Source organism: Rhinolophus hipposideros (assembly GCF_964194185.1).
Source record: "Rhinolophus hipposideros genome assembly, chromosome: 6".
NCBI lineage: Eukaryota > Metazoa > Chordata > Mammalia > Chiroptera > Rhinolophidae > Rhinolophus > Rhinolophus hipposideros.
This window is the reverse complement of record NC_138052.1, coordinates 91,925,759-91,950,444: the sequence shown is the minus strand read 5'-3', so window position 1 is coordinate 91,950,444 and position 24,686 is coordinate 91,925,759. Positions and strand designations below refer to the sequence as shown.

The 24,686-nt window shown below is 39.4% G+C and overlaps 1 protein-coding gene across 3 annotated transcripts in view; it reads right to left on the bottom strand.

Annotated features, from left to right (window-relative positions):
- Positions 1-1,340: 1,340 nt before the first annotated feature.
- DAW1 (dynein assembly factor with WD repeats 1) overlaps positions 1,341-24,686 on the bottom strand; it is a 46,306-nt gene continuing 22,960 nt past the window's right edge. Inside the window, exons 5-13 of one of the 3 annotated variants that reach the window (XM_081052808.1) lie at positions 22,970-23,092; positions 18,453-18,552; positions 14,370-14,477; positions 12,540-12,646; positions 11,541-11,643; positions 10,606-10,720; positions 7,776-7,852; positions 5,745-5,907; positions 1,341-3,387 (exon numbers count right to left, since the gene is read on the bottom strand). In XM_081052808.1, the coding sequence (XP_080908934.1) occupies positions 3,353-3,387; positions 5,745-5,907; positions 7,776-7,852; positions 10,606-10,720; positions 11,541-11,643; positions 12,540-12,646; positions 14,370-14,477; positions 18,453-18,552; positions 22,970-23,092 (931 nt within the window). In that variant the 3' untranslated portion in view covers positions 1,341-3,352. The remainder of the gene's footprint in view (positions 3,388-5,744; positions 5,908-7,775; positions 7,853-10,605; positions 10,721-11,540; positions 11,644-12,539; positions 12,647-14,369; positions 14,478-18,452; positions 18,553-22,969; positions 23,093-24,686) is intronic. The other 2 variants (XM_081052809.1, XM_081052810.1) reach the window with 2 other exon arrangements.

Below are 24,686 nucleotides of genomic sequence, written 5' to 3'. Positions count from 1 at the left end.
CTTTTAGAAAACACTGGGTAATCCAGATCACTGATTGGGTAACCCCACTTGTCCCTTCCCGAACACTAATTCCCACTCCTATGTTTTAAATTCATCAATAAAGAGTGAACCCACAAAATCCCAGGCACCCCACCCTCAACCCTAATAAAGGCAGAGCCCAGGTCCACACACCCTCCTCTCACTACTCATGAACTGCTGTGTGGCCCTTGGCAGAGCTGTGTACCCTCCAGGACTTGTAATAAACCTTGTTTTTCTTTCATAACTCCCTGATCGTTGTTGCTGAGGTGCGTCTTGCAATCATAAGAAACACAAGGGCCACTCCAGCCACAACATTGGCTCCAGGTGGGGAAATGTCTCTGGGGGCTGCCACAAGCAGTACGGGCCCAGGTAAGTGCCTCCAGCATTCCTAGCCAATAACGTCACCTGTCGACAGGCTGAGACAGACACGAAACAGTATATTATCACTGTTCTTATGATCTTAAGTATTTAAACACTTATTTTTTAAGTAGGTTGGGATATCTAGAAACCTTCATAAATATTCTACAAAGAAAAAATCCCTCAATACATAAAAATGCAGGGAATAAGCCATTTTCTGGCCAAGGGCTTCCTACACCTAAATTTGTCTGGAAGACACAGGGTGAGCTCCATGCGCAGACACTGGCTGACTCTTTTGAGTGATGGAACTACATGGTATTGCCACTTTCCCCAAAGTCATCAAAGAGGTAGAGTCAAGGTCTGCAGGTGCTTTAGAGTTTTAATAGAAGTAGCTATATTTTGGCCTGGTTTTCTCCAAGTCAAGCTCTCCTTGATTTCACCATTTCTAAACTTCCTCCTTCCAGCATTTGCACTGAACTTTTGTTTATTTCATTGTGTTTTATTTTTTCTTCTTGAGGACTGGACATCCATAGATGACCTGAGAGGTAATTCTCTCTCCAAACCTTCTTACTGATGGATCTGATGCTCTTCACCCATGAGGAAGCCTCGCTCGCTTAAGAACGTGGTGTAACAGAATGCAATCTCTGAGTGCTGACCCAGCTTCACACCTAACATCTGGATGCCTTTGGTAAATTACTTGTCTTCGCTGTGACTCACCTTCCTCATTTGAAAAATCAGACTGTTATCTGCTTTGTAACCGTTGCTAGGAGGACTTAAGGAGATCATTTGTCTACATAGTTGGGGGATGTCAAGAAGGACTCAGCCACCCTGAATACTATTTTTATTATTAACAAAATGATTCTATAAAATTCTCATGCGTTCTCTTGCTCGGTATTCAGGCATCACTGGTTTTATCTTGTGCTTTATCTTTTATCATTAATTTTTAATGTGCATTGTGGCATTTTACATAGAATGGCCTGTTAAAAAATTTTTATTAGTTTCAGGTGCACAAAACAAGGTAATAGTTAGACATTTATCATATATATCCCTCACACTGTGTCAACCCCCCTCCCCCATCCACTATCCCTCTGACATCGCACACAGCCATTACATTTCCACTGTCTACATTCCTAATGCTGTATTCCACTTCTTGTAACTATATACATAATATATAAACTTGTAGTTGACATTCATTATTCTTCAGCTTCAGATGTACAGTGCAGTGATCAGGCATCTACATCTTCCCTGAGGTGGTCTCCCTAACGAGACAAGTGTCCATCGGATACCCTACAAAATCTTTACAACATTATTGATTACATTCCCCAAATTGATTTTTGTAACCCCATGGCAATCCTGTGGTTACTGACTGTGCTTTCTAATTCCCTCACCTTCCTCTTTATCCACAACCCCCCTCCCATCTAGCAACCCTCAGTTTTTCCTGTATGTCTCTGAAACTGTTTCTGATTAGTTCATTCATTTATTCTTTTCTTTAGATTCCACTATAAGTGAGATCATATGGTATTTGTCTTTCTCTGTCTGACTTATTTCACTTAACATAATGTTCTCTAGGTCCATCCATGTTGTTGCAAATGGTAAAATTTCTTTCTTCTTTATGGCTGCATAATACTCCATTATATAAATGTACAACAATTTCTTAATCCAGTCGTCTATCGATGGGCATTTTGGTTGTTTCCATGTCTTGTCTATTATGTATAGTGCTGCAATAAATATAGGGGTGCATAAACTTTTTTGAATTGGAGTTTTGGATTTCTCTGGATAGACACCTAGGAGTGGAATTGCTGGATCATAAGGTAGTTCCATTTTCAGATTTTTGAGATACCTCCATACTGTTTTCCATAGTGGCTGCACCAATCTGCAATCCCACCAACAGTGCACAAGGGTTCCCTTTTCTCCACATCCACGCCAGCACTTGTTGTTTGTTGATTTATTGATAATAGCCATTTTGACTGGGGTGAGGTGGTATCTCATTGTGGTTTTTATTTGCATTTCTCTGATGGTTAGTGAGGTTGAGCATTTTTTTCATTTGTCTGTTTGCCATCTGTATGTCCTCTTTAGAAAAATGTCTCTTCATGTCCTCTGCCCATTTTTAAATTGGGTTGTTTGTTGTTTTGGAGTTGAGTTGAATGAGTTAAAAAAAATGTTTCTTAGTATTTCAGCTGCAATCAGGTTGGTGTTTGATGGTTTTCTCTAGTACCTCAATTGGTTTTCACACAGGTTTTTAAATTCAGAGTCCAAATGTCTATTCTGTTTCACTTTTCCTTTCAGATAAACCTGCCTAAATTTTTTTCAGCCCACTAAGAATCCAGAATACATTTGCTATTAAATGAGATCCATTTTATTTTCCCTATATTCTGCCCTAGTTTCATTCAGTGTAGGTCCTCAACATTTGGGGGAGTCAAGAGGGATATATTCTTGAATATGAGAGAAGAAAGATTAAGCTTCTCTTCCGCAATTGCCTTTTTCATTCTTAGCTGCAAACGGTAAAATAATTAACTAAATAATAAAACTTCTAATCAAATTCCTGACATACATGTCCCCATAAAAACATATATCATAAATATAGATGTATAATTCACAATGCATTTTCCCTGAAAATTTTATTCAACAGTAATGATAATAATAGCCTTCAAAGTACAATGTAGGAGACACATTGTTAAAGTACTCTGATTTCATTTATCAGTCTCATGATGCTATTAAAAAATAAAACAAAATAGAAGTCACCAGTGACATTTGCCAAACATTATGCCATTTCCAGTCATCTCTATCAAATAATATCAAGAAATGAGGTAACTTCATCAATTTTAATGATCTTGTCTGTGGAGCAAAGGACAGTGTATAAACAGTCAATTTGTGGGGGGAAAAGAAAAGAAAAAACATATGAAATATCAAAATAGTTGGCTTGCCCTCTGTGAAGTTCTAGTTCTTGTCTCCTTGCTCATCAACCGGCGTCCTCCAGTCAATGCCATATCCTACAGGTGTTATCCTTGCTGCCTATTAAGACAAATTTTACAACGTTATTTTTCCTATATTTTATTAACTGTCGTTTTTTATACAAACTGTCATTTTCTGGGTCATTGATAGTTATGAATGTGTTCAATGTGCTAGTCTCAGTGCCCAGCTGAGCCATTCAGCTCGGGCTGTTTGGGAGTGAGAATCTTTTCCTTTTCATGTCTTTTCTTTTTCTTTGTCTTTTTGTTTTTTTTCTTTTGCATGATTCCTGTTAGTTCTAAATTGGGCAAGTTCACGTCCTGCCCATACCAGCAATATCCATGTCATTGCAGAGTTGAAGAGGACCTGAGATTGCAACCAGGCCAGCTGTCTCCTCTGCGTGTTCTCCCTGCCCTGCCCTCAAACATCGCCACCAGGTGCAAAGACAGTGAACTTGAAAATCTCCAGGTTTGAGTGTTAGCCTATGAGGAGATAGCACATTCCACTGCGGAACATACCAAAAGGTCAACAGATTTTTCTCATCATCAGTCATAATATGACATTTCTATCCTGCCCACGCTCTCCACTGCTATGACAGACACTCTTCCAAAGTAGCCTTGAAATGCTCCTCCTCCCCAAGGGTCCCCATTCATATTCCGTCTCCGCAGATGACAACCTGGGATGGTTCACTTCAGAGGCCAGGAGCGTAACATCAATATAAGAAGCCTCAGGGGCTAGGTGGATTGGGAAAGGCTGTAAAAACTGCACATTCCACCAAAAAGCACCTTATATTTTTATAAATGTAATGACCACACTGGCCAGTTTTCTTCCAGATGTGATTCTCAACCCATCCTCAGGCATTCGGTGAAAAAAATGGATGGCAGACACTGTCAGCCAAGAAAATAGGGCAGATCAGCTCAAAAAAGGGATGGCTCTGCTGCTGACAAGGCCGCAGTGTCACCCCCATTCTAATAAGCTCTGCCATCCAGCGGGCCAGTATTTAACACCTTGGGGCTTTGGGGTACACTAAAGAAATTCATACTACCTTAAAAGAGCTCAGGAATTTAAGTGCCAGCACTAAAACAAGGCACAGACACTACTATTTCTTCCATGAGCTCTCCAGCTCTTTGTGAAAACTGGTTGAGGGAACAGGTATTGCAGAGTGCCCTAACATGAAACGCGTGGGCTAGGAAAGGCTGGTCTTCTGCCAACCCAGCCCCGCTTCCTTCTTCCTCATCTGGCACCAGCTCCCTGTAGGAGCATCTCGGGCCTTCTATGACAGCCTCCCAGCTCTTTCCTTGCTATGGGAAGGAACCTGACATTGTGTTAAAAAAAAAAAAAAAAAGAAAGAAAGAAAGAAAGAAAGAAAGAAAGAAAGAAAGAAAGAAAGAAAGAAAGAAAGAAAGAAAGAAAGAAAGAAAGAAAGAAAAAAGAAAACACATGGCTCATTATGGTGTTGTTTTAGGAGTAGCTACATTTTAGTAATGTGAACATCACAGATCCAAACAACGAAATCTGCAATTTTAGAACTCATCCATAATTAAGTAGAAAGGGGAGGTGTTTTAGGGCAAAAGAGGAGATTGTTCTTGGCACTCGTGAAGTTACATGACTACGAAGCTATTTAATCAGACACTATACAAAGCCAACCTTCCGTACATGACATTGAACATATTCCAAGAATTAAGCAACTTTTTAAATGTACTCAACACGATGCGAATCACTGAGAGTTGGGAAATTGGGTCTTCTGTGTCCTCCCAGGGTTTCCCTGGCCCACACTGCTGTAGCCTCCACTCCCTGCCAAAGCCCCTTCAGGAGGCCCGCACTAACATTGTACCATGTTCTTATTATTTTTCTCCCCTTTCTGCAATCCAAATAAACCTATTCTCAATCTAGTTCTTATAAATTGTTGCTAATATGGTTAATTCACTGTTAAAGGTTGAAAAATGCTCAGTCTGTGTTCTCTTCCTTAAATATTAGCACGTTAGTGGGGGATATCCAAGGAGAAAATAACGTAGCTCAAAGTATACAACGTAGCTCTAATGGGTTATAAGCCCAACTGTGGAGAACCCAGGTCCTGACTTGTTTTACTTACTAACATTTAACTGACATGGACTGAATATTAACCATTCAATGCATGATGCCTTGGGAAATGTAGTAACCAGCAAGGCAGGCGATGGGATTCTTACTTTGTCTAAAGCGACTAAAATTCAAAATTCACAAAGCATTACAATCAGTGGTTGAGCTCACTCCTGTGGTTCCACGATGCAACCAAAATTAAATAACAGACATAGAACCCACTAAGATGAGCCAGAGACCCTGGAAGAGAGATAGGATGAAGGTGAACCACTTTTGGTATTCAGCTTAGGAACTCAGGCAATTTAAAAAGAAAATGAAATCTATGGTGTTCATTTCTCCCCTACCTGTAATGATTATGTTGCCTTTATAGTTGAAAGTACATGAAAAGATTTCATCAGTGTGCCCTTCAAGCACCTGGAGGCATTGCCCAGTCTGAGCATCCCAGATTCTCGCTGTTTTGTCAGAGCTGCCCGTGAGAAGACGGTTCCCTTGGGGGTTGAAAGAAACCTACAAAAGAGAAAGAACAAAAAGCCATCACAGGTTTGTGTAATAAATATTTTTCATCAGCAAAAAGGGAACATGGCTAAGCACCTGTCACCTTCCCAGCGTAAATGGTACAAGTATTTATTCTTACGCAGAACAGTCCCTTCGTGATGGGAAAAATACTGCAGGGACTAATGCATGCATCTGAAAACCGAGACAGAAAAGTTGAATTATCTACCCCCTCGTAATTCTAAGGATAAAGACCAGAGCACTCTTATAATTTGAATATTCCTCACCCACTTCTTCCTAAAGACTCCTGATGCCTTTCTCCATGCAAACAAAGAGGCAGGACCCTGGTGTGGATGGGAACACAAGTCAGACATCTCAATACCCAACCCCGATGCCACCTTTGCAGCCCACCTTTCTGTAAGCGGAAGCATACAACTCCTTCAAACTGTGCCACAGAATCTGTCAATATCAGGGCACGTAAGAGAGGACTTTCTGTCTATTGCTACTCAGTCGGTGTACAGCACTTTCTATCAACATGTTCTGAGTGCCTCCAATGTGCCAAGCATTGTCAAACAGTATCTGAGCTGCAGTCAAAGAAAACCATGGATCTTCCACTCCTTAGGGTGCCATGCTTATAACCCTCTCTAAATTACTGAAGGCAATGATTTGTGCCATCTCCTTTATGACCAAAGGTTTAATGAAGACAGAGCCATGTCTTTTTTTCCATCACTGTGTCACTGGTGCTGAGAGCAATGCCTATCACAGTGGAAACTCTCTAAAAGCCTTTGCTGAATGAATGAACAAACCTTCAGCTTGGCACTCTATAGAAATACCATTACGGGTGGCGATTCAAAGAGTACTATATCACTTGAGCATAAAATGCAATAACATAGAGTCTGAGAACTCTTTATATTTACAGGCACACAAAAACAGATACAGAACTGTTGAGAGACATGTGAGGTGACATGTTAACACCACACATGTCAATAGCTACCACGCCAGACAGTCAGGACTATGACCCAGCTGGCTGTCTCCTCAGCCTGTCTGCCACGTCCACACTTCCTCTATCCCCCTTTCAGCCAGTGAAAATGTGCTGCAAGGATGTGCTCTGCACTGCCTTGGAGAGCAGGCCTCACTGCTGGTAACGGCCACTAGCAGCAGGTACAAATCAGGAGGGGTGAGAACATGGGGGCAGGGCTGGGAAGCAGGTAGAGCCTTTAGACACAAGAAGCCATCAGGTTAATACTTCACAAGGAAAGAGCAAATCTGATCTCAGGTATGAGACCAAGGAACTGGTCTGAGCAGGGAGGTAAAAGTCATCATGTCCCAGCCTTCTCTAAAATTTCGAGGACACATGTAAGCCTCAGATCACTGACTGGATGGCCCTGTTCCATGAATAAGCTTTTGGGGGGAGTTTATATGAAATTCTAAGCTACAGCTTTGGAGTTTCAAAATAGGTCCTTTTAAACTTTGTTAGGTGTTAAATATTTCCATGAAATGCTTCCTCAATTGCATCTAGTTTACAGAACACTTGATACTTGCTACACAGCATGTTTTTTGCATAATATAAACTTGTGTGTCTACTAGAACCAAGAAAAGCACGTCGTAAGCTTCTTAAATAGCTTTAATAAGTGTTTTCAGCTAACTGAATCTTTTGCTGATGGCTGCGGAGAACACTGTTTATAGTTTCTGAAGGGTTTAGAAATCATTTTGCTGAGTTTGAGGACACAATTAAAAATAAAGTCTTTAGGTAAGTGACTTCTAAAAAGAATGAGATAATTGGACAAACCCTAGTACCTTGGTGCCAATACACTTATTGATAGTAAACATGTTGTCTGTTTTTTTTAAGTAAATAAATGGCTCCAAACGAGAAAGCTACTCACCTTTGAAATCTCCCCTTCATGACCTTCCAGTTTGGTGATGCATTTTCTTGTGACTGCACTGAAAACTCTTGCTGTTCCTTTTTGAGAGAAGTGGGGAGATATAAATATAGATATAGATATAGATATAGATTAGATATAGATATAGATATAGATGATATACATATAGATATATCAGAAATACAGAACTTTGAACCACATGCCTTAATTTATCCAAACATCTGCCCCTCTGACACACAGCTCTCTGCTAGGGTTGTCTTCCTGCCTGCAGTGAAAACCAACCACTTAATGCTGTAAATGCAGGCTTGTCCCCCTGCAGAAGAAGAGAGTGAATGGAATGCCTCTCTAGCCCTGAGCTTATGCAAAGAGATAATGGGTTCCAAAGTAGAAAAGGCCGAGAGGCAGGAATTCAGAAAGAAAAAAGATTTTAAAGGGGAAAGAAGAGGAATCAAAACAAGTCCTCAGAAGCTGGGCATGAAATAAGCAGCAAGACCAGCCATCATACACCAAATATGAGTCTGAGATCATGGAAAGAGCGCGAGGCCACCCTAGAAGCAGCGGCCACCACTCAGTGAGCAAAGAGCAGACACTAGGAAACCCTTTCCAACAGAAAGAGCTAACAAAATGGTCTGTTCCCTATTGTATTCCCCACTGTACAGATGTGCCAAACTCATCAATAAACACTCAATAAACACTAAATAAACAGATGAAGGATGGAGGGATGGGTGAATGGATGGATGGATAAATGGAAGAAGCAGCATATATATTTCCTTAGAATTAAGAAGTGGAGGGGTTAAATAAGCATAGAAGAAGAAAAACAGCAATAGTGAAATTGTTGTCATAAAAATGTTAAAATTTATCTGGCAAGGTGAAAGATGCTTTCTCATTGCAAATTATAGCATTTGCATGGAGGTAAAGTTATCAAGGATAGAAAAATTTGGTTACTTAATTTTCATTCCAAGAAAAGCAAAATATCTTAATGTTTTTTTTTTTGTTTTTTTTTTTTTTATCTTAATGTTTTTACTTACCTTTCCGACAATGTCAACTTCAGGAGGAATTAGACAAAATGATAAAAATTGTTATTTTAGAATTCACATGATTAAAAAAACTTGCTATTTAGTGGGACATTTCAAAAGCCCTAAAGGAAAGTGACTAACACATTTTAAGAGTTTGTTAACAACACAAAAGAGAATATCCGGCATACTGTAATACTCTAAATTAACACAAAAGTATTTTTATATTTCAGAAAACACAGAAATAAGATAATCTGAAACTATTTTTTTAAAGAGATAGCAATATGAATAAGACACCCAAAAAATTCAGCCTTGAGGTTAATTCCAATGAGGAGTAAAAAGGTGATACAAAGAAACAAATGTACCTGCACAGGTAACTAACTCTACTGAATGAGATCCAATTTTAAGAAGGGAATGAGGAGCAAAGATCAGAGATAAAAAATGATTGGTCTACATCAAGGCTTCTTAGAAAGCACAGAATGAGAGGAAGTTCACAAAACATGCCAAAAGAAAACAAGAGTTTTTTGAAGTAATGTCTTAGCAAACAAGGAAAGAACAGATTTACTGCTAGGATAAATAAAAGATCATAGAGAAAACAAAACTAGAAGAATTGAACTTGTATTTTGTTCTCATCCCCTCACATCCCTGCCTGTTTCCCCTGCCTCAAAAAGCACTGACCAACTCCTGACATTCCATATCATTTAACATTCTGTATAATCTAACATTCCATATAAAACACACGCATGGCATTGGTCATTGTGTCTTCCTGCACAAGGGCAGGGATTCCTGTGTCTTTTGTTCACTCATATAGCCCACATTCCTAAAATGACTCCTGGCACAAACTAGCTACTTCAGATATATATTTGTTGAATGGAGTTTATTGTATAAATAAGAATGATATTTACAACAAAAAGGGCATATTAATTACAGTTAAGGGATGATTTTTAAAAGCCAAGATCTGTGAGAAGATGAAAAACTAAGCAGTTACTCTAAAAAATAAAATTGTTCAGACGCAGGCTGTGCATATTCCAGATTATAGAAAGAACTTGTATGTATGGTCAAAGCAATCACCTTTGAACAGTCCTAGTGAGAGAACAAGTATGTTAAGGTAGTTTTGAAAAGAGGGACAGTGATGAAATAAAGACTGGATAATTAAAATGAATCACCAGCAAAATAATATAATGGCATGGATGGTCACCAAGGAAATGACCTGGATGTACTGTGGCATCATATGTGGGCTCCATGGAGTTGAGGCACGCATAAGTGTCATACCAGACCATGGTTATCAAGAAGAAGACATAGGCATAGTATAGAATCATACACAGTAATCAGGAACATGATGTGTAACATAGCATCACATAAATTCATCATGAAGATTTGCTAGACATCATGGAGCAGCACATGTGGTTACAAAGGAGATAATGCAGATTTATTACAGAGCCATCGACAGTGGTCAAGTTGAGGAGGTCCACATAGTGTGGCATAATGTATGGACATCAGGGAGATGACCCAGAATGTGCCATGACGTACCATGATCAAGGAGATCATGAAGACCTAGCATGACCACATGTCATGCCTACCACATGAAGACCTACCATGTGGTTGTCAAGGAGATGATGCAGACATCGTACAGCATCACATGTGGTCATCAAGAGCATGGCACAGACATAACGCAGTGACACTCCTGGACACCAAAGAGATGAGCAGATAGAGTATCATAGCTGCTCACCAGGGAGATGCTCTATCGTGTAGAATCATACATGTTTAGCAAGCAAAGCATAAATCCCTCCCCAGATTAAATGTATGAGCAGATGACCTACCATCGGCCGAAGCAGTTGCAATAAGCTTTCCAGTGTAATCAAAACAGCTGTCTAGGATTTCATCATCATGGCCTGTTAATGTTGCCACACATTTTCCATTTGTAGCATCCCACAGCTGCAATTGAAGAGGAAGAAGAAGAAGAAAAAGGAGGAAGAGAAGGAGGTGGAGGAGGAGGAGAAGAAGAAAAGAACTATGATTTCCTGTCAAGAGTGCAAAAAGGTAGTCTTTATGACATCCTTATAACTGGCTAAGTAACTGTGCCAAAATCATGTGTATAATTTTCACACGTTCTGTTAATTTTACCTTGATTCGTGACTAGAGACCATAGTCAACCATCTAACAAGTCACACTTTAGACACAGAGAAGATCAAAGACAGACATTTAGAATGGGGAGTGCAAATCTGTCACTACATTAGGGAAAAATCTCAAAGTGCATGCTTCACTGATTGGAGTGGAAGTGTCCTCTTTTCATTGGAAGGTCACCAAATGAGCAGGAGCTTGATCTACAACTACAATGTTAGAAAATGAAAAGAGCATTAAGATTATAAGACGTGATATATAATCAAATAATAATTCCAGAGCATAAGCTCTTAGTAACAGAAACTGAAAGGCAAGGATACACTGTTTGAGACTCTTTCAAGTTCACTCTGATCAATGTTTAATAAATGAATAGAGGGACACTGAACAAAAATAACGTGCCTTTTAAAATAAGATCTTCTAATACATTTGAATCAATTAAAATTGTTTTACTACATCATAATTCCTTTAAACCTGGGGCATCAGAAACTTGAAATTTACAAATTACTCATTATTACTTGTAAATTAATGTCTTCATTTTACAGCAGCTTTGAAATTTGTTAACGTTGCAATGCATATCTAACAATAAAAAACATAGACTTGAGAATAACAAAGCAAAGCAATTTCTGGAGCTCACCATGCAGGTTTTGTCCATAGAGCCAGTTAGTATCAGAGAGCAATCCCAGTTGAATAAGGCACTGCTGATCTCAGCACAATGCCCAATTAACGTGTACACCTTCCTGCAAAATGGAAATGATTCAAAGATGCCTTATTTCAGGATATGCTCACACATAACGATGGCAAACCCATTGGTGGCAGAGTCTGAATTCTAGTTTTTGCAAAACAGTGTCTTTGATGACAAAACAAAGATAGCTTTCCTGTAGCTCAAAAAGTGGCAACTACTAATTTTGTTTCAACAAAAATACACTTAAATTTTAAACAATCAAAGATAACAATGTTACTTAAGACAACACTTCCAAAAGGCATGGGTAAAAAATAATGAAGCAGTCTGAAATTCTGGAAGTATTTTTACACCAGATGAGTGGATGCCTGGCAGTTGAGAAACTACCCATCAATGTCTACAGGGCCCTTCCTTCTCTCTCGCTTCTGCTGTACCCATCTTAATCGGTACCCCCAAAAATTAGCCCTTCTATCAAAATGCAGACAATTCCAAGAGTGGAGTTTTACAGCACAAATAAGCTAATTTGGTTAACTTCTTAGCAACTAGGACCAAAAATAATTAGGAAGGAAATTGAAGTTCTTGGACTAAATTAAATTTGGGGAATTAGCCGAGATTTTATTTATTCATGATATCCATGCTGACCATAATGACAAGCCATTGAAATTTGATTACATAGTACATGGAATAAATAATGACTATATAACCAGGCTATTGCTGACATTCCTCTTTTATGGTTCTATTTGGCATTATTTGTTCACAATTCTGAGAAATCACATATTTTTTGTGGATCAGAACTATCATTAAAGAACAAATTACACAACTCACTTTCAGTCTGTCCTATTCCTGTCCAAATCCAGAGCACAGTTAGCACATTTAAGATTAAACTAATAAATAATGAAGATTATCTTCTGAACCTTCCAAGTCAGGTTAACAATTCTTAAAAATTAAGAATACCTTCCAGCCTCAACGTCCCATACTGCAACGGTGTGGTCAAAAGACCCAGTGATGATTCTATTTCCCGAGGTGTTAAAGGATAAGCAGATGATTTCGGCTGAATGTCCCTAAAAGAGAACAGATACCGTCGTGTGTGTCTTTAGATAACGCAAATGCTACAAATGTACAGCATCAGAGAGTAAACGAAGATTCCAGAAAATGCAAAGCTATACGTATGAGGAAAAGAGATTCACGGTTGGCTGGGGTAGGAAAGGGGAGCACCTGCAAATGGGCATGAGGCATCTTTTGGGGATGATGGAAATGTTCTGAAACTAGATTTTGGCGATAGTTGCGCAATTCTGTAGATTTGCTAAAAATGGGCAGACATTTAACGCAAGTCCATTTTAACTAAATAAACTTGCTTGCTTGCTCATTTGTTTTAAAAGAGTAAGGCATGTTTGGAGACATCAGAGGTCTTCTTTCATATTGTCTTGGAAACACTCAAGAGAGCTGTATGGGTTAAGGGCTAATAGGTGACAAGCAAAAGAAAAACAAGTTTGGGAGATGAAGTTAGTAACTTAAAAAAAAAGAAATTCTTACATTAATTTAACATGATCGATTAATAAATATCTGGCCTTTGGCCTGACTTTTCCCTGCTTACCATCAAGGGCTAATGAATCAAACTGTCTGAGATGATGGCAAGAAGCCCCTTTCTGCAGTAGATTCTGCTCGGAGCAGGTCCCTTGTTTTCCTAATTATTTTAGTAAATTCAAATAATTCCTTTTTAAGTAATACAACGGTTGCTTTATAAATTAAATTTCTGGTTGATTGCAAATGACAAAAATTAGATGTAGCTGAACATTAAAATTCTGATCACACAAAACGAATGTAGTCTTTGGTGGCAGACAGGTAAGTGCAGAGCAGGACTCGTCCCTTTGACTGCTTAGGCTTCTGTCTGATGGAAGAGGAAGAGGCAGTGACCCACAGAAATGATGAGAACAAAGGTCAGAAAAGAGAATGCATATATTAATAATGCTAGCAACTCTGATTTAAGAAAGAAAAACCCTTGATGTTAGTTAAAAACTGTTTTATTCTGTCTTTTTTTTTTTTTAGTCCATTTTTTAACTTTCTTAGAGAAAGCTCTCCTAGGGAGGGGGTCCCCCTTTTTTTATAAACTCACTTATCATTTGAAAGAATCAGAAAACTGGATTTCTCCTCCCACAGTTCCTGCTGACTGCCACAGCGAACTGCCCTCTTTTTGTTTGGCAGTTTGGGCTGGGTTGAGAAGAAATGGACGGCAGCAGGTCATAGGAAAGTGCTGGATGTCTGGTGGTGGTGACAGAGGGTCCCGTGGAGACACACCATCAGCACTCACTCTGTAGGCAGTGCCCTCTGGCCGGCTCCCCTCTGGCACTTGCCTCTTATCATGTCAGACTTGGTAACACACCGAGGTTTCTAAGACTGGAGGGCGGAGACGAGTACTATCATTCTTTGAGGAATCTTCTGGCAGGTTTCTGCAGTTCTACCAGCCCCCGCCTACTTCGCTTTTAGCCAGACCGATGACAAGAGGGTTTAAGCTATAATTGGTATGACTTATCAGCGGAAGGGAGTCAGAATAAACCTGGCTTCTTCTCCTGGCTTCCTCAGCACTTCCATCTGATTTTGGAGCAGCCAGCAAACCAACCAGAACCCTCTCTCACTCCAGTCTGAAAACCAATGGCTCAAATATATCTTCTAAACTTTGAGCTAATTTTGTAATACAAACAAAAATAAACACAAACAATAGGCTTATCCTAAGGGATGGTTAATAAAAATGTAAAACTCTTGAAGTTATTCACATTACGAACGCACCGTGAGCGTGACTATTTCCTCTCCGTTCTGAACGTCCCACAGTTTGGCCGTTTTGTCCATACTTCCAGTAGCTACCAATGTGCTTTGCGGATTGAATGACAAACACACCTGAATTACATGAAATGGGAGGGGTTTTAGAAAAACAGAGTTTTAAATGATTAATTTTATATAAAAAAGCTTCAAAGTGTAACTGTCTTGGCAGATTCAGCCTAATTCTTTGTACAAATACTCAGCAAAATACCAAATATGAGTAGCCTGCTATCTACGGGTTGAATCGCAGAGCCCAAGCCACCCAGCTCAGGCTTGCAGGGCCACTGGCGCCCTGACCACTTCCAGACTACTGAAGAATAAAACCTGTCACCTTTGAGACTCATGCCATGTATCTCCATCTTCCTTGTTGTTGGCATCACAGTTCTTTCATTCGTGCCCCCCTCACTCACCAAGGACTTTGGCTACCTGCTCACAGTCTCAGTTCCAAGTCCTAGGCAGCTTCTGTGTGGGCATCTAGCCAATACCCCCAGACCCATGATCCTGGGCTTCCTTTCATACTCACTCCCATGGCCACACCGTAGACCTTGGCGTCACCTTCTCCAGACGATTCACTGCCAATACACCAATCTCTAGCTACCATTTCCCAATACTTCAGCATTCTCACTTCCTTATCATGCCCCCTCCCAACCAGGGCCTCCCCCTCTCTTCTTTTTCTCCTGGGCCATCATCCTCCATTCAAATGACACCCTGGAAACATCACTCCTGCCAGTATCCTCCACACACGTCATCCCTATCTTTCCACTGCACCCTCCATAAGACTCCTAACAACATGTATCAAGTTGGGATTTTATCTTATAATTATAGATAATTTTATAATAATATCAGTTATTTTAAAACTATTGTATCTGCCTTCCCGACCTCATCACTCAGCCAAGACAGAGGAAGAAAACGGCATAGCAGATTGCTGTTTTGCTCACTCAGGCCTTCTGTCCTCACCTGCATCTGCAGCACCTTGCCCACCCTGTCTACCATGCCTCTGGCTCATACATTCTCCGTTCCTCCCATCCTCCTCCCTCCTTAGCAGATAACCTGGCTCCCTATTACTTCCCTGAGAAAACTCATCTATCAGGTGGGAACCTCCTCACTGGCCCTCACTTTCCTTTCATTCAGTCTCAGATTCAGAGAGGTTCCTTTGCTCATTCTAAGACACCTCGCCTCCTGCACTGCTAGGGGAGATGTGTTCATCAACGTTTCCTTTCCTCTAGACTAGATCTTTCCCAGGGAAATATGCATGAGGTTTTTCCACATAAAAACACATCCTCCCTGGACTCCTTTCTATAAATACCTTTTTTCACTATGATGTCAAATTCCTTGGTAAAGGGCTACCATCACTCACTGTTTGCCCATCTTCCACTCTTCATCTCTACTGAAATGACTCTGGCTAAAGGTCCAACCCAAGAGCCATGGGTTGGTTATCCCACTTAACCTCCTTGTGGTTCTCAATATTTTCTTCCTTCTTGATAGTTTGACAGCCCTCTGCTTTTCTTCTCGTACTTCTTTTATCCTCTTTCATATCTGTCAAAGGTTCCTCTTCTCCATCTTCCCAAGGTTCCATTAGTCTTCTCCCAATATGCTGCTTTTTCCTTTGGGAAATTTCAATTGTGTGATGATTTCTATTGCCCCTGACACCCAGGTGGCAGTGACTCACACCCCCGTGTCTCCTTCCCAGACCTGGATGCTCCGTTCACACAGGCAGCTTGTGTCAATCTGTCTAAGGCACATGGGTCATAGGAAGAAAACCTGTTCCTCCTCTTTTACGTACAGAATTGGCAAATGGCACTGTCGGTCATCCAAGCCTGAAATCAGAGTCATCCTGGACCCCCGTTTTGCCCTTCTTGTCTCATCTCTACTTGGTAACCCAGTCCTACTCTTCACACCCCCAACATCTCTCAGAGTCTCTTCACCTGCCTCATAACAAGTTATCATTTTTGTCTAGACTGCAATAAAGTCCCCCACTGGCCCCTGCTTCTGATCTTACACACCTCCCATCTGTCCTTCATACTGCCACAAAGGATCTTCCCAAAGAGCAAAACTGACCCTGCCATCTCCCGGCTGAGCAGTCTCCACAGTCCGGCATTGTCTGCAGGTGGGTTATCCCACTTAACCTCCCTGAGGTTCTCGACACTTTCTTCCTTCTTGATAGTTTGACAGCCCTCTGTTTTTCTTCTCATACTTCTTTTATCTTCTTTTATATCTTTCGAAGGTTCCTCTTCTCCATCTTCCCAAGGTTCCATTAGTCTTCTCCCAAAGTCCAAATGCCTTAGCATAACATATGAGACCCTATCAATCTATCATATGGCCTTGTGCACCCCTCCCACTTCAATCATGCACACCCTGTGATCTGGCTTTGCATGGATTACAGGTTTGCCAAGACACTGACACCCTTAACCCACAGAGTTGGACAACATAAGGGATCCTTGCCCCTCACCTCTGATCATGGGCAGCTGGCAGCTCTCCCCAGTGTACTGCAAATCTGTATTAGCATATTCTTACGTGTCCTCACAAGGAAAGGTTGGAAAGTACTGCTCTGCCATACAGAGCCACGTGAGTTCTCAGGCACATGTCACTGCTGCACATGGAGCCAGTGCGGCACGCTCTGCCTGGAATACACGGACCACTTCTTTGCAAAGTCTTTCCTGAACACTTCTCCTGGCCAAGGAGACTTCATTGCTCCCCTCTGTGCCCTCACTGAACTCCCTGCCAACTTCAGGTCCACGTACAACATGGCTTTGAACTTAATCATTGACAGCTCTAATTCTTCTATTAAACTGCAAAATGCCTGAAGGGCAAAAACTAGGTCTGATTCTAGTGCATACCCAAGCACACACGCTAGGGCTTCACACACAGTCAATATTTAGCAAATATTTATTGGATTGATGTTGTTGACCATGAAAAATATGAATGTCTTCCTCAGAACTATATATAAAGAATACTTTCCCAAAATTCCAACAGACTGTGGAAACATGTCCACACTATGAGAATGAGGATTATGTCTTTCTTATGCCCTTGGAGAAGGTACTTCTCTATGCCTCAGTATCCTCAACTGTCACATGGGGAGATACCTCCCTCATAGGGTTGTTATGAGGCAAAACCAAGCTAATATCTAGGATAGTGCACACTGAGTGTCATTAAAGGTCGGTTACAATTTTTCACTGCAATATCCCCAGTGTCTAGCAAAGCATCTTGAACATAGCATGTGTTCTTGTTAGATGAAATACCACAGATTTAAAAGATGACTATAAATACATTTTACTCCTAAAATAAGCAGACTGTTTATTTTTAAAAGCTAACATTTATTCCACAGGGTGCCAATTATCTCATTAATTGTTATAAGATGTAACACTGAATTGGCCAAGGGCAAGGGCTTCCCAACAGTCAAAGCTATTTAAGGTATCAGGCTATTTATGCAAATTTGACTCCTAATGATATCCAGAAAACAATCAGCCTAAACATTTTACACGATAAAAAAGCTATTTCAAAACCATTTGAAGAGCTTCATCAACACTCATGGAGTCAGTCCTTTAAAGACAAATAAATGGAATAGAAGAAGTCAGGTCAGCTATTGTACTCATATACTTATTTTATTCCCTGTCTACTTAGTCGATGCAGGGTATCTGCAAGATATTAAAACTAGAGTAGTTTGTAAATTATATCAACAGCACCATATAAAATATAGAGAGAATTAAAATACTGAATAGAATTTTTAAATGTTATAAAAGTGGAACCACTACTTTTATAATGGAATCCTACAAAGAAACAGCCATGATGTGTCAATGTACTAGGTTCATCAGTTGTAACAGAAGAACCACCACTCCTGTGGAAGGTGTAGATAATGAGACATGTGTGCTTGGGGGTGGAGGGGATGGGAAGGGGACAGTGAGCATATGGGAAGTCTCTGAATCTTCCTTTTGATTTGGCTGTGAACCTAAACCTGCTCGAAAAAATAAAGTCTATTTTTTAAAAAAGGAAAAAGTAAAACAAAATAAACAAAAGAACAGCAACAACAAAAATGAATAAAATAAACATACTCACTATTTCTGATGTATGACCCCTAAAAGTATGGTAACACTTTCCCGTTTCTACACTCCACAGTTTACAAGTCTTATCGAAGGACCCAGTGGCAATTTTGTCACTAAGATTTAAAAAAAAAAAAAAAATGTGGATTTTGAGATAGAATTCAACCACAGTGTATGACACACTGAAATAAGACAAAAGATATTAATACAGAAATTGACTTCACTTTTAAAACACTAAGCAATCCTATATTGTTTCAGTAATAAAAAAATAAAAGTCTAATTTTTTAATAGCATCAGTTTATACGTTTAATTTTAAATATTGTACATTAAAGGTGTATGTTTGGAATTAAAAATACTTTTTAAATTAGTACAATGAATATGGTAAGATTTAGTTTAGAAAATTACTAATGAAACAAATGAAAATTAATAATGTATAATATGTGTAGTATAAACATAGAAAAACTCTGTTAGTAGATCTCCTAAAAAAAAAAAAAAAAAAAAGATAGCATTGAATTTAAAAAAACAATAACAAAAAAATATAAGTCCAAATAACCATACGGCTAAATACAGTTTTAAGAAATTAGGCATGGAGTGTCTCATCTGGAAATTAATGTATATATTATTCCAATGTTAACAAGGTCATTGAACAAGAAAGAGGGTTTGGAGAGGAAACGAGATAAAGACTTCAGTCCCTTTCAAACAAGAGGTTTCCCATATTTACTGTGGAGCAGGGCTACTGTCTACACCCAGCAGGTAAGAGTGCTAGTCTGTTTAACATCTGGTTGTGGAACTAACACATTTCCCTTTATTCCTGACTCCTGTCTGTCCTTGATAACAAGTCATCAAAATGCTAACCCAATTTGGAGTTATCATTTACAGTGCAAGCTCCTTGTTCAAAAGTGTGAGGGGTCTTAAGACCCCAAATATTTATCGCAAAGCAAATAAATTATAAGTGCTCAGCACAGTTGCAGAATTTGTATTTGTCTAGAACAACACTAATGCCTTGTTTCTCTCCTTTGTTCCCGGGCCGCATACAAATGAGGTCGGACAATTGAGTTCGCGAACTCATCCTAGAAAAAGTGCTACGTACCTCATTGCTGAATATATCACTATGGTCACCTTCCAAGTACTCCCCTTGGGAAGCTGTACACTTATGCCAGCGCCTAATCCACCCTTTAAAGTAATTTTGAAACTCTTTCTGGAATAGCCATCAGAGCTGTCATAGTATTACCCTTGATGTCCTGAATGTCATCAAAATGTCTTCCTTTCAATATTTCCTTTCTCTTCGGGTAAAGAAAGAAGTCACTGGGGGCCAGATCAGGTGAGTAGGGAGGGTGTTCCAATACAGTGATTTGTTTACTGGCTAAAAACTCCCTCACAGACAGTGTCGTGTGAGCTGGTGCATTGTCATGATGCAAGAGCCATGAATTGTTGGTGAAAAGTTCAGGTCGTTCAATGTTTTCATGCAGCCTTTTCAGCACTTCCAAGTAGTATACTTAGGTAACTGTTTGTCCACTTGGTACAAATTCATAATGAATAATCATTCTGATATCAAGAAAGGTTAGCAACATCGTTGCAACAAGTTCGTGAACTTAATTGTCACATCTCGTAGTCCTTCTGTGGTCTCTGATACTAAAGGAGAGCAAGGCCCGTTCTGTGGATGCCCCAAAGACAGCCTGTCCTGGGGAATCCCCACCCACGCACCCAATGTCCTGGGGAATCCCCACTCACTCTCACCCAAAGCATCCTAACACACAAGGCTGACTCTCCCCCCAGACTGCTCTGGCTCTCTCCTGCAGCATCCAGTCTAAGACATTTCCAATCAGCGGCTGTCTTCCAACTTCTGCTTAAGATATATCCAGAAGGCCTTGTGAGTTCTTTATCATGTCCCTTCTTCCATTTCCATTCTCTCTGCACCTAAAGCATGTTAGTTTCAAGTTGCTGTTGTTTCTTCCTCAATTTCTGTTCTTTCACATACTGTTCTCTATACCACATTATAAAAGATAATACTCATTCCAATGATTTTAGAATTACTTTTTTGAATCAAAGCTTACTCCTGACCTAATATATAAAACAGATAAACACTAAACTAGTTGAAATTTCTCTCTCTCTCTCTCTCTCTCTCTCTCTCTCTCTCTCTCTCTCTCTCTCTCTCTCTCACACACACACACACACACACACACACACACACACACACACACACACTTGCTCTTATTCTTTGGCAACTGTCCTGAACTCACTCTGCTGAAATCCCAATGCCCCAAAGTGCAGTGAAAAACACTGCTCTAGCGCACACATAAATCATCAAATAACTATGCAATTGGACAAGTGGATTTTTCACCAGGGACTCTTCATGCAATCCAACAGGGGGACCAAAGAATGAGGAGTGTGCCTCCATTTCCAAAATCTTGATTCTCAAAATAGACATCCAAAAATATGTCTGTTAGGTAGACAACTAAAGATATACATAGCATTATAAAAAATATACTTTCAAAATCCTTTCAATAACACTGCAATTAAAAGTAGGAATTATATTAGAGGTAAAACAGTATCATTTGCAATTTCAATAAAATTTTTCTTTCCCACAAGGTGGTATAATAAAGTATCATAAACATTCTCTGCAATGTACAACATGCATACATCAAAGTTAAACTTTCTGTAATTTAATTGGAATATTTAATCATTTTAATGTACCAATTAAGTTTGATTGTGCCATCAAACATTAACATGTTTTAAAAGTGTACATTACATTTTCAAAAATTATGATGACATTAGCAAACTAGATACCAAGACTTTTAACTTTGGGTATAAAATTTCTACTCTAAGTGGTTCAGATTTTTATAAAATACCTTTTATTGCCTCTGCCACTGTCCTAGACTAAGTTTTCATCATCTCATGCATGTATTATTTTATCGGCCTTAACTGATCTCCTTGCCTCTTTTTTCTTCCCACCCCAAAATCTTCTGATCCCTTCTCTCCACCAGAGCAATCCTGAAATAGCACTCATTGTGTGATTTCTTTGTTCACAAATCTTTCATAGCAACTCGGTCCTCCAGAACAGAGTTCAAACTACACGGACTGCTCTGACCTCACCCCCTTCAGTTTCTCAACATGAAATGTTCACTAGAGAGCCTGGGGCCACTGAGTGTGCCTGACAAAGTCCCGCCTAAAATACCGAGCTGCGGAAGTCCTGGCACCTGGGGTATCCTCACCACCCCTCTCCGTCTCCCATCATTGATGCTTCTGCTTTAATCTTACATCACCCTTAAAGACCTAACCAGAAGGGATCACATGATCTTTCTCTTCTTAGCTTTTAAACTATTTACTGTTTTGTTCTAGTCATCATAATACTATAGTAAAAGAACTGTATTTATTGAACCAGATTGGGTAATGGAAAAAGTCAGTTAAAGCGGGCAATTGTGAAAAGAGATACACATGTTTAAAATTTTTACTCAAATATATACAGGTGTACATTCATTTGTTAATCTTCTGACAAGAGGCCAAGGCTTTTTCTTTGACTATTATGGGTCAGCTAATTGGAGTTCATTATCTGTCTTACAGAAATCATATCCAACCTCTACAATTTCCATTTTTTTCTTTAAAATGAATAATAACTTAAACCTACTTGCAGAGCAATCTGAGTACAGAATTTTTCTAAATTTTTACAATGTGTTTTCTAGTTTTTACATTGATCTCATCTACAACTGCATTTAGTAGCAATTCTTTCAAATATTTACCTCTTCTATACTTTCATAGAAAATAACAGCTTTATTTTCATTAGTTTAAGCAATATTTAGCTAAATTCATACTAAATTACTTAATTACAATTCGAAAGTACGTCCAACATAGCAGGTTTATGGACAAATACAACTAATTCTTGGTAGGCTTAGAACCAAACCAGTGGGCAGAGAAGTGAGGTGTTGCCTTGTTAGCTTACTTGCTACACGCATGCAGGGAGCCATGGGTATTATCAGAAGTGTGTCGGGCAGAAGGACAGACAGAGAATGTTGCTTAATCGATTGAATCGGTTAACTACACATTGGTTTTAAAATGCTTCTATTGTATTTGGTACTGTTATTTAGCACGTTACTATACACATTTCTTTTCTACCCAGTAAGACTGTAAACTAGCTAAACAAAGTAAAGCACGTTACGTATGTGTGTCACTTTCTCCTGAAGCATCAGCCCAATGCTATAAACATCAGTAGGAACTGCCTGTCAGGGAACTCCCAAGGGCACAGTCAGCCCTGCTTGAACTTAGACTCTTGCTGTCTCTCCTCTTTACTACTATCTGATCCTGGGAAGGGGACTTGAACTTTGTATAATTTACATGAGCATAGTAATACCAATCCCATGCTCCTTTAAGCATTGAAGGAGGTATTTCAAAGGCTTTCAAAGCACACGTTGTCGTCAGGGACTCAATAGAGTTTCATTCTCTGTCTTCTTCCTTTCCTCCTCCAATAGAGGGAGGAAGAGATGAATAAATGAATTCACGGGTTAATAAGGAAGAAGGGAATGATGAATGTCTTCTTACCCATAGGGATTGTTGAATGCTATGGCGTAAACTACGTTCCTGTGACCTTCCAGGGTGTGAAGCTCCTCTCCAGACGCCGTGTCCCAGAGTTTGCATGTCCGGTCATAGCTTCCTGTGATGAAGCTAACACACGGAATATAAATAAATCACAAAGTGAGAATAGCTGTGTGTTAATAAATTTTTACCTGCAAGACTTATCTTGTTCTTTACAATGGAAATAGTGGGTGCAGAACAAATCATTAAACTGGGAGTAATATCTAAAACCTTTGACTTAGAAACTTTGCAGTTCTCATCCAAAAACCAAAAGGGAGGTACTAAATGAAATAAAGAGTAATTCTGCCAATAATCATTCTTATAATATAAATAATTATATAATTCAATAATGTTAATAATCAGTTACATTTTCTGAAACTCTAATGGATCCCAATAAATAATATGTTCCCTTCCAGTTGGTCAGACCATAAAATCTTAGTATCATCTTTGACTACTCTCTTCCCCTGACATCCTACACACAATCTATTAGGAAATTCGGTTACCCCAATCCCAAAACACATCTCTGCTATGGTCATTCTCACCACTTCTATTGCCTCCATCTCTTGCCTCAACAAATGAAACCATCTTCTAGTTAATTGTAGCTCACACATGGTCCTTACAAATCTATTTTCGAGTTAATTTTTTTAACCGCCCTCAAATGGCTTCCTAGAAAGCTAGAGGAAAATTCCAACTTCAGTTCCCGGCCCACAAGGCCAGAAGCCCTGGGTCTCTCTGGGACTTCAACGTGTCCCAAAAGCACACCCTGATCAGTCACATTCACCTTCAGTGCTCGTCTCTGAAGAACCGGATTTTTCTTTTATACATGCTAGTCTTTCTAGCCACCTGGACCTGGAACATGACTGGCACAGTAATAAATGTTCAATAAATGGCTGTTTCATGTTTAATAGTCCTTTAACATGACTATTCTATTACAGGAACAACTCGCATATTGATAGCTAATATTTTAAAGTAAAATAATAGTATATTAGTTTTCCCTTAAGTATTCCATTAGGAAAGATGATACCCCAACACAGAAAAAAAATGCACAAAATTGAAAGGCCAGTCTGAATGTCAAGTGGTAAATGATAAACGGTGGAAATAAATTCTGGTATCTAAACTCAACTAAACAGGAAGGTTGACAAGGCAGTGTATCTTTGCTTCTCCTCTAGGCATGTTCTTCCTAGATTCTTTGGGAGTGTAAACTGGTACCATCATTATGGAAGACAGCATGGTGTTTCCCCAAAAAATGAAAACGTAAACTACCATATGATCCAGCAGTCCCACTTTAGGGTATATGTCCAAAGGAAATGAAATCAGGATCCCATAGAGATTGGTCACAACAGCCAAGACATGGAAACAATGTGTTTGTCAAGGGATGAATGGGTAAAGAAAATGTGGTATATATACATAATGGAATATTATTCAGCCATGAGAAAGAAGGGAACCCTGCCATTTGTGACAACATGGATGAGGCTAGACCACATTATGTTAAGTGAAAAAAACAGACACAGAAGCACAAATATTGCATGATCTGACTTTTATGTGAAATCTAAAAAACAAAAAAGTCAAACTCACGGAAGCAGAGAGTAGAATAGTAAATACCAAGGGGCTGGGAAGTGAGACAAATTAAAAGATGTTTATCAAAGGGTACAAAGCTGCGGTTATACAGATGAATAAGTCTAGA